This window comes from Megalops cyprinoides, chromosome 2 (genome assembly GCF_013368585.1).
Source record: "Megalops cyprinoides isolate fMegCyp1 chromosome 2, fMegCyp1.pri, whole genome shotgun sequence".
Classification (NCBI taxonomy): Eukaryota; Metazoa; Chordata; class Actinopteri; order Elopiformes; family Megalopidae; genus Megalops; species Megalops cyprinoides.
The window spans coordinates 30,250,932-30,264,952 of NC_050584.1; the positions used below are offsets into that span (position 1 = coordinate 30,250,932).

General features: G+C 46.3%; 1 protein-coding gene across 1 annotated transcript in view; it reads left to right on the forward strand.

Moving 5' to 3' along the window:
* The window catches only part of LOC118770938, a 68,024-nt gene that overhangs the window by 38,043 nt on the left and 15,960 nt on the right, over nucleotides 1-14,021 (forward strand). Inside the window, exons 3-5 of the mRNA XM_036518732.1 lie at nucleotides 6,300-6,594; nucleotides 9,521-9,640; nucleotides 10,060-10,227. Coding sequence (XP_036374625.1) covers nucleotides 6,300-6,594; nucleotides 9,521-9,640; nucleotides 10,060-10,227 — 583 coding nt within the window. The remainder of the gene's footprint in view (nucleotides 1-6,299; nucleotides 6,595-9,520; nucleotides 9,641-10,059; nucleotides 10,228-14,021) is intronic.

A 14,021-nucleotide genomic window follows, 5' to 3' on the forward strand; every position in this document is an offset into this window, starting at 1 on the left:
TTTCTATACTTGTATAACTGTACACATATAAAATGCATAAATTCAGACTGTGTGTGAGTCAGAGAGAATGTGAGGTGCTCTGGAATTAGCTGTACAGAGGAGGGTGGCACTAAAGTCTTCTGACGTGCAGATATGAATCTGATCTGTGTGTGCACCTGTATCAGGTACAGTGACTCACCTGTGTAAGAGACTGAACCCGTCATTGACAGCCTGTCTGGGGTTTATTCATTTGCTCTTGTTTGTGTTGTACAGAAGATGGAGTGTCTGATTGAGTGTTAAGTGCAGCCAGGAGGATGGTCCCAGATGAGTTTGTCAGGGTATTTTATACCTCCCTGACCCACTGTTATTGGAAGAGAAGTGTGGTTATATCAGGTTTATTATTATTTATTAGGGCACAGATTCTCAGATCGCATTTCAGTGGTAGCACCATTACCAGTGTTGCTGCTATTGTGCATGAAGTTATTTTGCAACTAGCCACACACACATTTTTATTCCCACTTTTATTACACACACACACACACACACACACATACATACATGCACCAACATACAAAAACTCACACACATGTTCACACATGTGTGCATGCAAGCATACACACACGCTCATGTACAAACACTTAGGCACACACACACACACACACACACACACAGACACATGCACACACACATATACACATGCTCGCACACACGCACACACACACACGCACCCCATGAGTAAGTTTAGCTTCTGAGCCGTACTGCACTGCTCTGAGGTAGAGAGAGAGGGAGGTTTCACACTTGGAGGGGGGTGGGATGGAGGGAGGAAGGCAGAGAGAGGAGGAGATGGAGAGAGAGACGGAGGGGGGCTGTTGCACCTGCTGAGACTATCACCGGTAATGATCTCAAAATGTTTATTTTTATCACAGCTGCTTTGTTTTTATGGATTGGGTGAATATCATCCTCACAGCAAAACTCACTTAGCCTCCAGGATGGTTAACAGCTGGAGTGGAAGAGCAATTAAGGAGTTGGAGCAAGATGGAGAGAGAGAGAGAGGGAGAGAGAGAGAGAGAGAAACAGAGCACATGAGGGAGCGAGAGAGACAGAGAGAAGGAGCGAGAGCAAACGAGAGCGAGAGTGCGGTTAAATACCATTTTATTACAAACCCCCACGGAGACGGGATTCAGAGAGAGCCGAGGCGCTGAGTGTGGGAACGGAATCACAGCGTGCAGCACAGGCAGAGAGGAGGAGAACTGATCACAGGTGTGACTCTGACACGGCATGTAATAACCGCACTCTCGCTGCCTCTCTCCCACGCTACCTGCCTCTCCTCCCTCCCTCTTCTTTCTCTCTCCTGCCCCCTCTCCTCTTGTGCCCCCTCTCCTCCTCGCTTTTCCGCTCTCCACGTTTTTCCTTCTCTCTCTCTCTTTCTCCCCCTCCTTGCCTCTCTCTCTCATTCAGTTCAGTCTAACTCAAACTGATTGCCATTGCATACCTGGGGTTATAAAAGAAATAATGCTCGCACGCACAGCAATTGGACATAAACTGGAGATTGTCACCAACGTTAAATTATTGCTAATATGAAATAACTGTGGCAGGACACAAATATAGGGGCAAGGCACTTTACACCATGGAAGCATCATTTGTAAGACATTAGCCCAATCAATTCCTTCCAGTCAACATTTTGCTTTACTTTAACTTACAATTAAATGCAAGACTTTTTTGTTTTTTTCTTTTTCAATAAACACACTTTTGTAAGTACAGGAATCATCCAGTTTAATAAAAAAATGTATTTATGTTGTAATTAAGTAACACTTTTTTTTTATAAAGCAGCATCAAAGACAAATGATTATTGAATCAAGGGCTAAGTATATGGCTGTCACTGTGAGTTCAGTTCAGATAGCTAATGCTAATAATTGCTAATTCCAATAACTACTAATTCTAATAAGTGGAAATGTTAATAACAGCTAATGCTAATATCTGCTAATGTTAATAACAGATAATGCTAATAAGTGCAAATGCTAATAACCACTAATGCTAATAACCGCTAATGCTAATAACTCCTCCCTAGTCGTTGTGCATTGTAGAGCTCCTGCTTTCTCTTCTTAAGGCTGCATAATGCCAGACTCCCCCTCTTCTCCTGCTGTTGCTCGGGGGCACCTCTGAAGCATTCGCGGGTTGCTTGGCCATGTAGCCACCGAGCTTAATTTCCACATTAGTGCTGCCCCCCACCCCACCCCACCCCATACCCACCTCCCCAATCAGCCAAGAGTTTGCCCCAATCCCTCTCCCTACCCTGGCCTGCCCCTACCCAGTGCTGAGAGTGGAGTTGGGTTTGGGGGGGGGGGGGGGGGTGATAGTGCGCTGCCCCCTGGGGGTAGATGTTGGATGTTCTGTGGTTCTGTGCCCCTGAGCGGTAGTATGGAATCGCATGGCATTATTCTCCCCCCAACCCCCCCCCCCCACCAGCAGCACCACCATGCATCCAGCACACCCCCGGCAACCACAAGCTGGCACACATACGGGCAATTTGGCCTTTTAATCATGCGGCGTGTTAGCCAAGTGTCTTTTAGCCTTTTTTCCTCCTCTCTCCTCTTATCCGAACACACTGCCGGTGTAGAAACACAGTCGTGTGACGTGACGTGAGATAATTCAGGCCTTTTTGTTCTCCTAATCCTCCACGTGACTTAATATGTCCATCTGATGACCTTCACATCTATCGAAGTCAGGTGGAGCTGGTGCAATAAATAAATAAATAAATAAATACATAAATAAATAAAGAAAGAAATAAAATAAAATAAAATATATTGTTTTTATTTATTGTCATATTCACACAAAATATGATAATCAAAATGTCAGTCTCTGGGGCAAGCAATCACCTCAGAGTTCCGGCGTAACTATGATATCAATGCACAATAACAAGGAAGTATGAAATATGAAATATTTCGTGGTTGGTAATGTCTAATAATCATCCTAGATTATGAATGAGGTCTTCGGGCTCGGAAGAGCGAGGCTCGAGCAGTCTGATAAGATCAGATCACAGGAGCCGAGCACAGGCCAAGAGACAACAAAGAATGAGGTTATCAAACCTACCGCACTGCTGCTCTCTCTCTCTCTCCCCCCCTCTCCCCCCCCCCCCCCCCCCCCTCTCTCTCTCTCTCTCCCCCCTCTCTCTTTCACACATCATTCTGTGGAAGGTAGGATTGGATGTCATGGCTGAGAGCCAGTGATGTTACCCAGGAGGACAGGTAGTGTCTTGCATAGGCTGCGTTCAGGTTGTGGTCAGGTCCACTAGAGGTACTTTGTGGTCAAGTATGTGGTTATGGCTTGTAAAGACAAATTGCGGTTGGATTTTAGATAGGTTAGTCAGGTCTTGCAGTAGATTAAAGTAATAGCAGGACTATTGTGCAGGAGCAGAGATCGATTGGTCTTGAATACATTTGTCAGGTCTTGCAGTAGAATAAAATAAAAGTAATATTGTGCAGGGGCAGAAATTGGTTGGTCTTGGGTAGGGTAATTAGCTCTTACAGTAGATTAAATTATTAGTAGGACCATTGTGCAGGGGCAGACTGGTTGTTCTTGGATAGGTTAGTCAGGTCTCACAGTAGAACTATGCCTGTGGGTGAGTCAGACTGGTAGCAGAGGCAAGTTTGGGGAGAGACACAGCATGTCCTGGCAGGAGCGCTGTGTGCACTGAAGTCTGAGTAATCTCCCTGGATATCTGTGTCTGCAGGCTTTTAACCCTGACCTTTTCCATTCGGCATCTCTCTGTGTCCTGCATGCTCTTCTCCTCCACTCCCTCTCTTCTTCAGGTCTCTCTCTCTCTCTCTCTCTCTCTCTCTCTCTCTCTCTCACACACACTCTCTCTCTCTCTCACTCTCTCTCTCCCTCTCAGTCTCCCTCTATATCTGTCAGCTGCCTGCCACTTTCTGCTCTAACTTCTTCCTGCTCTTGCTGCTGCGACACTCCGTCTAGTCTTAAAATCATGCCTCCCTGCTGATGCCACTACAGGGGTCTTGTCTGCAAAGAGCTGGGAGCAGCAGATCAACAGGAAGATGTGTCTCCAAACGAGCCCCTGCACTACCAAATCTACCCCATCAAATGAAAATCATCACTGCAATAATCTCATCACTGCAATAGACCTATCACTGCAATAAACTCTTCACTGCAGTAAACTCATCACTGCAATAATCTCATCACTGCAATAAACTCATCCCTGCAATAAACTCATCACTGCAATAATCTGATCACTGCAATAAACTCATCACTGCATTAATCTGATCACTGCAATAATCTCATCGCTGCAATAAACTCATCACTGCAATAATCTCATCACTGCAATAAACTCATCCCTGCAATAAACTCATCACTGCAATAAACTCATCCCTGCAATAAACTCATCCCTGCATTAATCTGATCACTGCAATAATCTCATCACTGCAATAAACTCATCACTGCAATAAACTCATCACTGCAATAATCTCATCACTGCAATAAACTCTTCACTGCAATAATCTCATCACTGTAATAATCCTATCACTGCAATAAACTCATCACTGCAATAATCTCATCACTGCAATAAACCTATCACTGCAATAAACTCATCACTGCAATAATCTCATCACTGCAATAAACTCTTCACTGCAATAATCTCATCACTGCAGTAAACTCATCACTGCAATAATCTGATCACTGCAATGAACTCATCACTGCAATAAACTCTTCACTGCAGCCTATGATAGGTTGTTAAGATCATCACTATCATAAACCACTTATTTTGTTGAATTGGGGAAGATGGTCTCTCTCATAGACAGATATGAATACAACTCCCAGTGTGCATCACTAACACATAACATATAAATACAACTCCCAGAATGCATCAGTAATGTTGGCATACATGTGCCATAGGGAAATTACAGGACATCATGTCTGCAGTTTGAACACTTCACTGATATGTCTTCTGATATGATCAGAGTGGCTAATATTGTAGATATATCTGAATGCAGCCATTGATTAATATACTTACATTTTGCAGCACTTTCATTTTTATGAAAAATAATGTTAATGACCTGTAACTCAGAGGGCTGCTGTCAGACTCTGTTATCAGCTAGCTGTGCCTGGTGTTAGACTTGCTGTGTGAGTTCAAGTCGTTTGATTTTGGTGGAGCTCTCTATGTCTTGGCATTAAACTGGCAAATCGCTTAGCTTTCAGGCCGGTTAACAGCTGACGATACTTTCTCCAAATCTTGAGTATTATCACTTGCTAAGTCATTAGTTCAAGAACATATCTCATAGTAATGACTCATTCTGTCATACCAATGGGAAAATATCTCATTATTATTACATAGCAAATTATTTTTCCCCTTTCTTTGAGTGCAGAAATGGGCTCCCATTCAACAGCTCCTTCTTTCCGTTCTCCTGCCCTGAGAATGATGAAAGACTTGGAGTGATTTCTAACCATATAACAACAGAGTTATTAGCATGTAACACACCCACAAAAATAAAAGGCTCCACCCCCAGGGAGCAGGGAATGGATTACCTGTCAGCTTGCAGCTGAGAGGGAGAAAAGGAAATAGCTGCTCAGGCGCAGACAGGTGTCAGTCAAGCAAAGGGAATGCAAGTCGAGAAAACGAACATCTGTGATGGCAGAATTAAAAAGAGAGAGAGAGGCGGAGAGGGAGAGAGGGAAAGAGAAGGAGAGGGAGGGAGAAAGGAGGGGGTGAGAGAGGGAGAGAGAGAGATGGAGGGAGGGAGAGAGATGGAGGGAGAGGGAGAGAGAGAGGGTGAGAGGGAGGGGAGAATGTCAGATGAAGGAAAGGAATGTCGATGTTGCGAATGAGAATGCTGCATGATTAAATGACAGATGGGTAAAAGGCGACAAGGTAATAACTAAAAACACACAGGCGCACACACGCTCTCACACACGCATGCGAGGGAGGCTGTGTTGGTGGGTGCGTGACTGAGACTGGATGCTGCTGATGCAAACACCAGCTCCATCTCCATTCTGAAAATAAAAGCTGTCCAGCTCCCTCCTTTGCTTGACTTTTCTTTTTCTTTTCTTCTTTTGGCTTTGCTGTCTGCACTTGACCTGGCCTTTCTTTCTCTGCTTCTCTTTTCCTCATTTTAAAATTCTTACTCTTCATCTGCCATCTTTATTTATGCATATTTACCATCATCAACCCACACATGCAGCAAAGGGTAAGCACACTGTGGTGTCCAGTTGGGCTGTGTTTTTAAACCACATCTTACTCTTCTCTCTCTGTCTCTTTCTCTCCCTCTCCTGCTCTCGCTCCACCTCCTTCTTTCTCTCTCTCTCTCTTTCAGCTGCACACAGATATGGACAGAGGGGACGGACGCACTAAGTACGTGTTGCGGGGGGAAGGGGCGGGGTCGGTGTTCGTGATTGACGAGAAGACCGGCAACATCCACGTCACCAAGCCGCTGGACCGCGAGGAGAAGGACGAGTACCGTCTCATCGCCACGGCAACAGACCGCCAGACCGACCGCGCCCTGGAGCCCTCCTCCCAGTTCATCATCCGGGTCCAGGACATCAACGACAACCCGCCCATCTTCGAGGACGGGCCCTACAGCGCCACTGTGCCCGAGATGGCTAACATAGGTACTGCACTGAGAGCGTCTGTTTTTTTTTTTTTTTTGTTGACTAATTCATACTGGGGTCTCCAGCCTGTACATTTTAAACAATGTTAGAAATATACTGCACATGGTTTGATGCAATCTGTCCTACTATGCAGAAATACTGGCTTGCCATGGCTAGCTAGCATGCTTAAATAATTATAAAAATTTTAGGGCCCAGTTGGGTTTTGGAAGTAGCTACTTGAAATACAGTTTTCAGTGTGAAGCTAATTTCGGGTAATTCATGTAGTGCAAGTGAATTCCATCGGTCTGTCATAGCTTGTCAAATAGCGTGAGATAGTGTTGAAAACTTTTCTTCATACTTTCTGCTGACCCATGGAATTAAATACTTTATTAAATATTTTACACCTGGACACACCTTTATCCTGACACTGCATAATAATAATCGTTGTCATTGTCATCGTTGTCGTTGTCATTGTCATTGTTGTCGTTGTCATCGTCATTGTCATTGTCATCATCATTATCATCACCATCAGCATATTGATGTAGCCTCCACCTCGGTGACGCACGGCAGGTATTTTTCACCAAAACGATCACCACACAGGTGAGGTGGACAAGGAGGGATTTTTTCAACCAATTAAACTGGGGGATGTTTAGACTGAAACATTGACTGAAAGAGATTGATTGGCCAAGACGCCTGGAAAACCCTGTACTGCTACATGCTAGAAACGACATGGGATTTTAATCATCACAGACAGTCAGCACCTGGGTTTAACATTTCATCCGAAAGATGGCACCTCCTGCAGCACAGTGTCCCCATCACTGCACTGAGGCATATACTTCTCCTGTGAGACTCAGAGGAAAGACTGTCCCCTACTGGCCCAGCAACACCACTTCCAACAGCGACCTGGCTTTCCCAATAAGTTGATCTTTGATTGCGTTTATATTGCATTACACTTAAATTAAATCATAATTATTTACCTCACATGCAATTTACTTCCACATCCAGACAATGTGGTCAATGTGATTTTTCTCTGAGGGAGTTTGGGTTAAGTCCCTGCCCAAGGGTACATCAGCAGCAGCCAAACAGGGAACGGAACTGGCAGCCACCGGGTCATCTCCCTCTGTCTCTGTCCACTAGGAGCTGTGACAGAACACAGACCTAGGGCGACTATACTCCCCCTGTCCTTCCCCACCTCTTTCCTGCTCTCTGTTTACTCTCCCTCCTTTTCTCCCTCTTCCCTCCATTCCACCCCCTCTCTTCCTTGCTTTCCATCCTTCCACACTCAGCTACCACCTCTCTCTCCCTCTCTCTCTCTCTCTTTGTGACACTGTCATTGCTTTGATGTCAAAAACAGCAACAGCTGCTCCCACAAATCCCTTTTTCCTCAGAGCTGCCAGGCGATGCCCCATGGGATACGTAGTCCTTTTTTGACTGTGTGTGTGTATTTTTTTCAGCAATTTGAGGCTTTGAGATGAAAATGATGATTTATTTGGAGGAAGAAAGTATCAAATCTAAGAGGGGAAGTCATGCTGATCGGAGATGAGAGGGAATTGAAGGAGGCAAAGAAAAAGGGAATTCAGAAAGGGAGATGAAGGGATATTGGATTGAGACAGAGAGAGGAACAGCACAGAGACCGCATAAGCCCAGGTGAGAAGGAGGGAGGGAGAGAATAAGAACAAGAGAACAAGCCTGACTTGCACTGCAAAACCTTAGGGATCAAAACTGAAAGGCAAAAAAGTCCTGACATCACCATAAAGTCAAGTTCTGCCTGGACTCAATCCCTCTGGCCCACACTGATCCGTGTAGACATCACCATGAGACTGTCCTGCTGTTACATCACAAAAAGACTTCCCTCTCTGACATCACAATGAGACTGCCCTGCTGTTACATCTCAAAGAGACTGCCCTCTCTGACATCACAGAGACTGCCCTGCTGTTACATCACAAAAAGACTTCCCTCTCTGACACCATAATGAGACTGCCCTGCCCTTACATCACAAAGAGACTGCCCTCTCTGATGTCACAATGAGACTGCCCTGCTGTTACATCTCAAAGAGACTGCCCTCTCTGACATCACAATGAGACTGCCCTGCTGTTACATCACAAAGAGACTGCCCTCTCTGATGTCACAATGAGACTGCCCCTCTGTTACATCTCAAAGAGACTACCCTCTCTGACATCACAATGAGACCGCCCTGCTGTTACATCGCAAAGACACTACCCTCTCTGACATCACAGAGACTGCCCTGCTGTTACATCACAAAAAGATTGCCCTCTCTGACATCACAATGAGACTGCCCTGCTGTTACATCGCAAAGACACTACCCTCTCTGACATCACAATGAGACTGCCCTGCTCTCAGATGCTCTTCTCTTGCATCACAATGCAAGAGTTCAGCTCATATGTCACAATAAGACTGCTCTGCTGTTAATTCACAGTTTGCACTGTCCTGCACCTGCAGCAGTCTCTGTGAATCCTCATTCCCAGCACGTGAGCTGTTCAGCACCCATGCTGAGAACCCACAGTGATAGGTTAATAGGTTAAAATCACCAGCCTGCTGAAGCAACATTAACATCAGTTACGCAGTAATAAGGGTCGCTAAATGAAGGCAGCAGCTTCACCCCCAGAGGACAGTAATGTAGGCCCTCACTGTTCAACATCCAAATGAAAACCCTACAGCTGCGGAGGCTTGTTATTACCACAGATATGAGTTTATTAGAAAGCAATTTATTAGTAGAGTTTCAAATTTTAACTTGATTTCACTGTCTCAGGGTGTGCTCATGGAATTCTTTTCAAATCTAATTGTAGTGTCCAGTTGGTCAGTGTGTATATACTGTCTTGATCCCTCTCTCACTGCAGTATCAATGTAGTGTGTATATAGTGTATTAACCCCACTGTCTCAGTGCTGTGCTACTTATTTCCTCTCTCTCTCTCTCTCTCCCCCTCAGGTACGTCCATAATCCAGGTGACAGCGACAGATGCAGATGATCCTACCTATGGGAACAGCGCCAGGCTGGTGTACACACTGATCCAGGGCCAGCAGTACTTCTCTGTGGATCCTCAGACAGGTCAGTGTGTATGTATGTGTGTGTGTGTGTGTGTGTGTGTGTGTACATAAGTCTCTACATGTGTGTGGCTTCAATGACGTAGATGTTGGATTGCATGCTTGTGTCTTTTCCTCAATCCCTCTTTCAGAGTGAGGTTACTCTCATACCAGCTTCTGTGTCATTGTGAGTTTACTTTAGAGTGCTACAGCATGTAAATCCAGCATTCCTCTCCACCTCCCCCCCACAACCCCACCCCACCTTGTGTGTCTACGGTGACAGTCATGCCGTGTTCCAGCACTGTGATGTCACAGTCGGTTGGTCAGTCAGTGTCCTCTGGTGCTATGATGTCACAGTCAGTCGGTCAATCTGTGTCTTCTCGCATCATGATGTCACAGTCAGACAGTCAGCTTGCCTGTTGTGACATTGCTGTGCCCTCCCAGGGATCCTCCGCACGGCCGTGCCGGACATGGACAGAGAAACTCAGGATCAGCACCTGGTGGTCCTCCAGGCCAAGGACATGGGGGGACACCTGGGCGGGCTGTCAGGGACCACCACAGTCACCATCAGGCTGACCGATGTCAATGACAACCCCCCTCGCTTCACTCAGAGTCAGTGTCCTCTACCGACGCAACACAGCCATAGCTGCTGAAAGCTGTGTCCAGTGTGTGTGCGCACACAACTGTAGTATCGTTTCATTGCTGTCCCTATCATTCTGAATCTCAGCCCAGCCAGAGTGGCTTACTGCAAATAAACGAAGCAAATAATATCTTCTAGACAGAAAAACTTGATTATTCATGGAGTAATACTCTAAGATTATTGAAAATATTGTCCTGTGTGTGTGTAGGTATGTGTGTGTGTAGCTGTGAAATTGTGATTTGTTTGCAGGTGTGTGTGTGGGTTTTCAGAGGCGCTGCAGCTCTCTCTAGAGTCCTGAAAGTTTAAACTTATTCAAAATAATGGGCTCAATGGGCCTAATCCAAGGAGCACTGTTGACACGCTGAAATGAATCATGGGAGTCGTAGTCCAGTGACGTAGGCTTGGTATTCCAGAGCAGCGACATTCAGGTGCCTGAAGCAGCACTGAGAGGAGCGTTGTTGGCCTTGAATCTGATTCACTGTGTCCTGCACGGTGAATGCTCAGTCTCTGTGTATCCACAGGCGTCACCGTCCACTCAAACTCTCCTCTGCTGTGTCTCACTGAGCTCTACGGCACACTTCAGCCAGCCAATGAGACGCACTTCTGATGACAGCGAGTGTCACGCTGGCCGCAGGTCGTGTGCCCCGGAATGGGTGGGTCTGGGGGGGTTAGGGATGGGGAGGTAGAGGCGTGTCCTTCAGTCCAGGAGAGCTCTGTTCCCTCCATGCTGTCCCCAGCTCAATCAGTGCCTGATGAACTTTTAAAAGCTCCGGCAGCTCTGGAATTGACATCTGCTCAGTGTGATGTGTGGGGCCTGTGGACAGATGGTGTGACAGGAGCCTCTGTAGGTAGACTGGTACCGATCACTGTCTCTCTGTGCGAAGGAGAGATAAGAGTCAGGAGATGAAGAGAAGCTTTAATCATAAATATTACTAATTTATTTCCTGTGAGACAGAGGGAGACTGAGAGAGAGAGAGAGAGAGAGAGAGAGAAAGAGGAGTAATCTTGACAGGGATATTATCTAATTTGTCCTTTGAAAGTGAGAAAAAGACAATTAGGGAGAGAGAGGTAGACAGAATGATAAAGGGGCTGTTTTCTGCTAAGGAAGTGGGGGAAGGAGAGAGAAAGAGGAAAACAGGGGACTGTGTGTGTGTGTGTGTGTGTGTGTGTGTGTTGTCCCTTCCTCTGCTCTCTCTTGTAGCACTAATACACTGCAGTGTCTAATTAGTCACTTACTGAGTCAACAGCGATGGTCCAGAGAGTTCCAACCCACACAGAGAGAGACCCCCCCATCCCTGCCCCCCCGCCCCAACCCACCTCTAAATCAAACGCTGACACACAGCCTGACCCGAATTTCACTGGCACTGATCGGGGGGTACCCGTGCCAGTCGTGTCCAGGCCAGGAGGCCACGTCAGCGCCCGCATGAGTCTCCACAGAAACGGATGATGCAACGCGGAGTTTTCAGCCAATTGGCTCCTCATCGGCAGGGCTGGACGCCTCCTATTGGCTGTGTCAGCACACCTCTGCGCTGCGGAGCCTGGCACGTGTGCTGTTGTTCTCTGATGAATAATTGAGTCGCTATGATATTCCTACAACATTGACACAACAACCCCCAGAGAACCCCTCCCGCCCGTGCCAGCAGCCTGGGGGTCTAATTATCAATTGTGCATAAAACATCTCGCAGGGATCCTCTGCTCAGGCGTTAGAGACAGCTGCATGCGTGAGCAGAGATTTCTGCAGCCAGTTTGGCAGATTCCCGCAAATCGGGTGGGCGGAGCTCTAGACTCAAACTTGGTGGGCAGGGATCTAGACTCAAATCTGGTGGGTGGGGCTGTAGACCCAAATCTGGTGGGCAGGGCTCTAGATCCAAACCTGATGGGTGGGGCTATCAAATCTGATCTTGGGTGGGGAAACTGCAGCACTGATATCTGCTTGTGTAGCTGAATGGAATGTTGCCTGCGAGATGTTGCGTGGTGTGCGGTGGGATTAATTCCGGCACCTGAACCGTGTCTGATCTGGCCTCCTCTTGAAGGTGTGAACTGACTGCTCTCTGTATCAAAGTTCAGAGGCTCAGTACCCGAACCACCACTCCAGATCCACCATGATATTCGAATACACAATGTTCACTTGCCTCGCTGGTTTCAGAAACACCCAGATCAGCAGATTAGCCATGAGCCCATTTCTTTTCAGAGTTCAGTCGGCAGTAAAGTACAATTGTCAGCTCTGATCTGGGTCCCTCTCTGAGGACAGAGGAAAAGACAGGAGGAGGCTGCCCTAAGAACAGAATCCAAAGGGATGATTCATTTAAATTAGTGCTGATTCCAAACAGACAAAACCCAAAGGGATGATTCATTTTCACCAGCACTGATTCCAAACAGACAGAACACAAAGGGATGATTTATTTTCATCAGCACTGATTCCAAACAGACAGAACCCAAAGGGATGATTTATTTTCATCAGCACTGATTCCAAACAGACAGAACCCAAAGGGATGATTCATTTAATTAGCATGAATTCACAGCAGACAGAATCCAAGGGGGTGATTCATCAAATCAGCATTGATTCAGAATGCAAGGAATCAAAGGAGATTGAGATATTTTGCTGTTCATCTCTTTATTTAAGTACAGAGTGTGTAGGAATCCAAGAGCTTGACACCCCTCTCCCTAGGAATGGAACCATCCAAAGTTGAGTAAACATGATGTAAGACTGAAATATGTCTGTGCCAATGGAGGCTTTAGAGAGGGGTGTGCTGTTTAAAATAAATCTTGGTTGAATTTACGGCATTAATTCTTACTAGCTTTACTGTTAGTATGGTGATAGTAATAATAATGATAATAATAATAATTATCATCATCACCATCATCGTCATCATCATCGCAATCATAATAATAGCAATTATGCTAATCTCCATTAGAACATTCATATGATGAGGTTATAGATAAATTACAAAGAGTAATAGCTCATATTCAATTCTTATCATTCCACTCTGTTCTTATTCTCCTTCCTCCATTAAAATTTCATCTAAAGTTCATTGGTTTCTGCTTCGATAGAGAGTAAAATCACTGCTAGAAATATTGCTCCAAGACACAAGACAACTCCCCCTTCTTCTCACCTCTCTCTCTTGCTCACTCTCTCTTCCTCTCTATCTCTCCATTTTCTCTCCCCCTCTCTCTCCCTTTCTATCTCTTTCTCTCCCCACCTCTTTTTCCTCTCTCACTCCTTTCTTTCTCTTTTACTCCTTCCCCCTCTATCTCTCTTTTTCTCACTCCCTCCCTCTCTTCCTCTCCCTACCTCTTTCCCTCTCTTTCTTCCTCCTCTTCTCTCTCTCTCCCTCTCTCTCTCTTTCTCTCTCTCTCGCTCCATACCTTTGTCTCTCTCTCTCCCCCTCTCTCCCCTTTCCTCTGTTTCAGCGCAGTGCTAACGCTGAGAGGCCAGAGGAATGGCTGGGTCTGTCACTCGGTGTGTTTGCGCTGTTTGAATCCGGAGTAATTACTTTCCCTCCCCTCGGTGTTTATCAGTCAGTCAGAGACTCAGTCAGCACGCCAGCGCAGCGCCGCGTTCCCCCTCCCCATCTAAAGGTGTCCGCCGACTTCCTGTCGAGTCTGTTAGCTCCCAGTCAGTCACGGCTTACACGGTGAGCTGCCTCATCCTGCTCTCTCTCTCTCCCTCTCTCTCTCTCGGCCCGCTCTCGGCGCCGTACCCCCTTTCTGGTGCGGTTTCTGACCATCCCAGCCTAACGACGCCGCGCTCTCGCCCGCTGTGGCG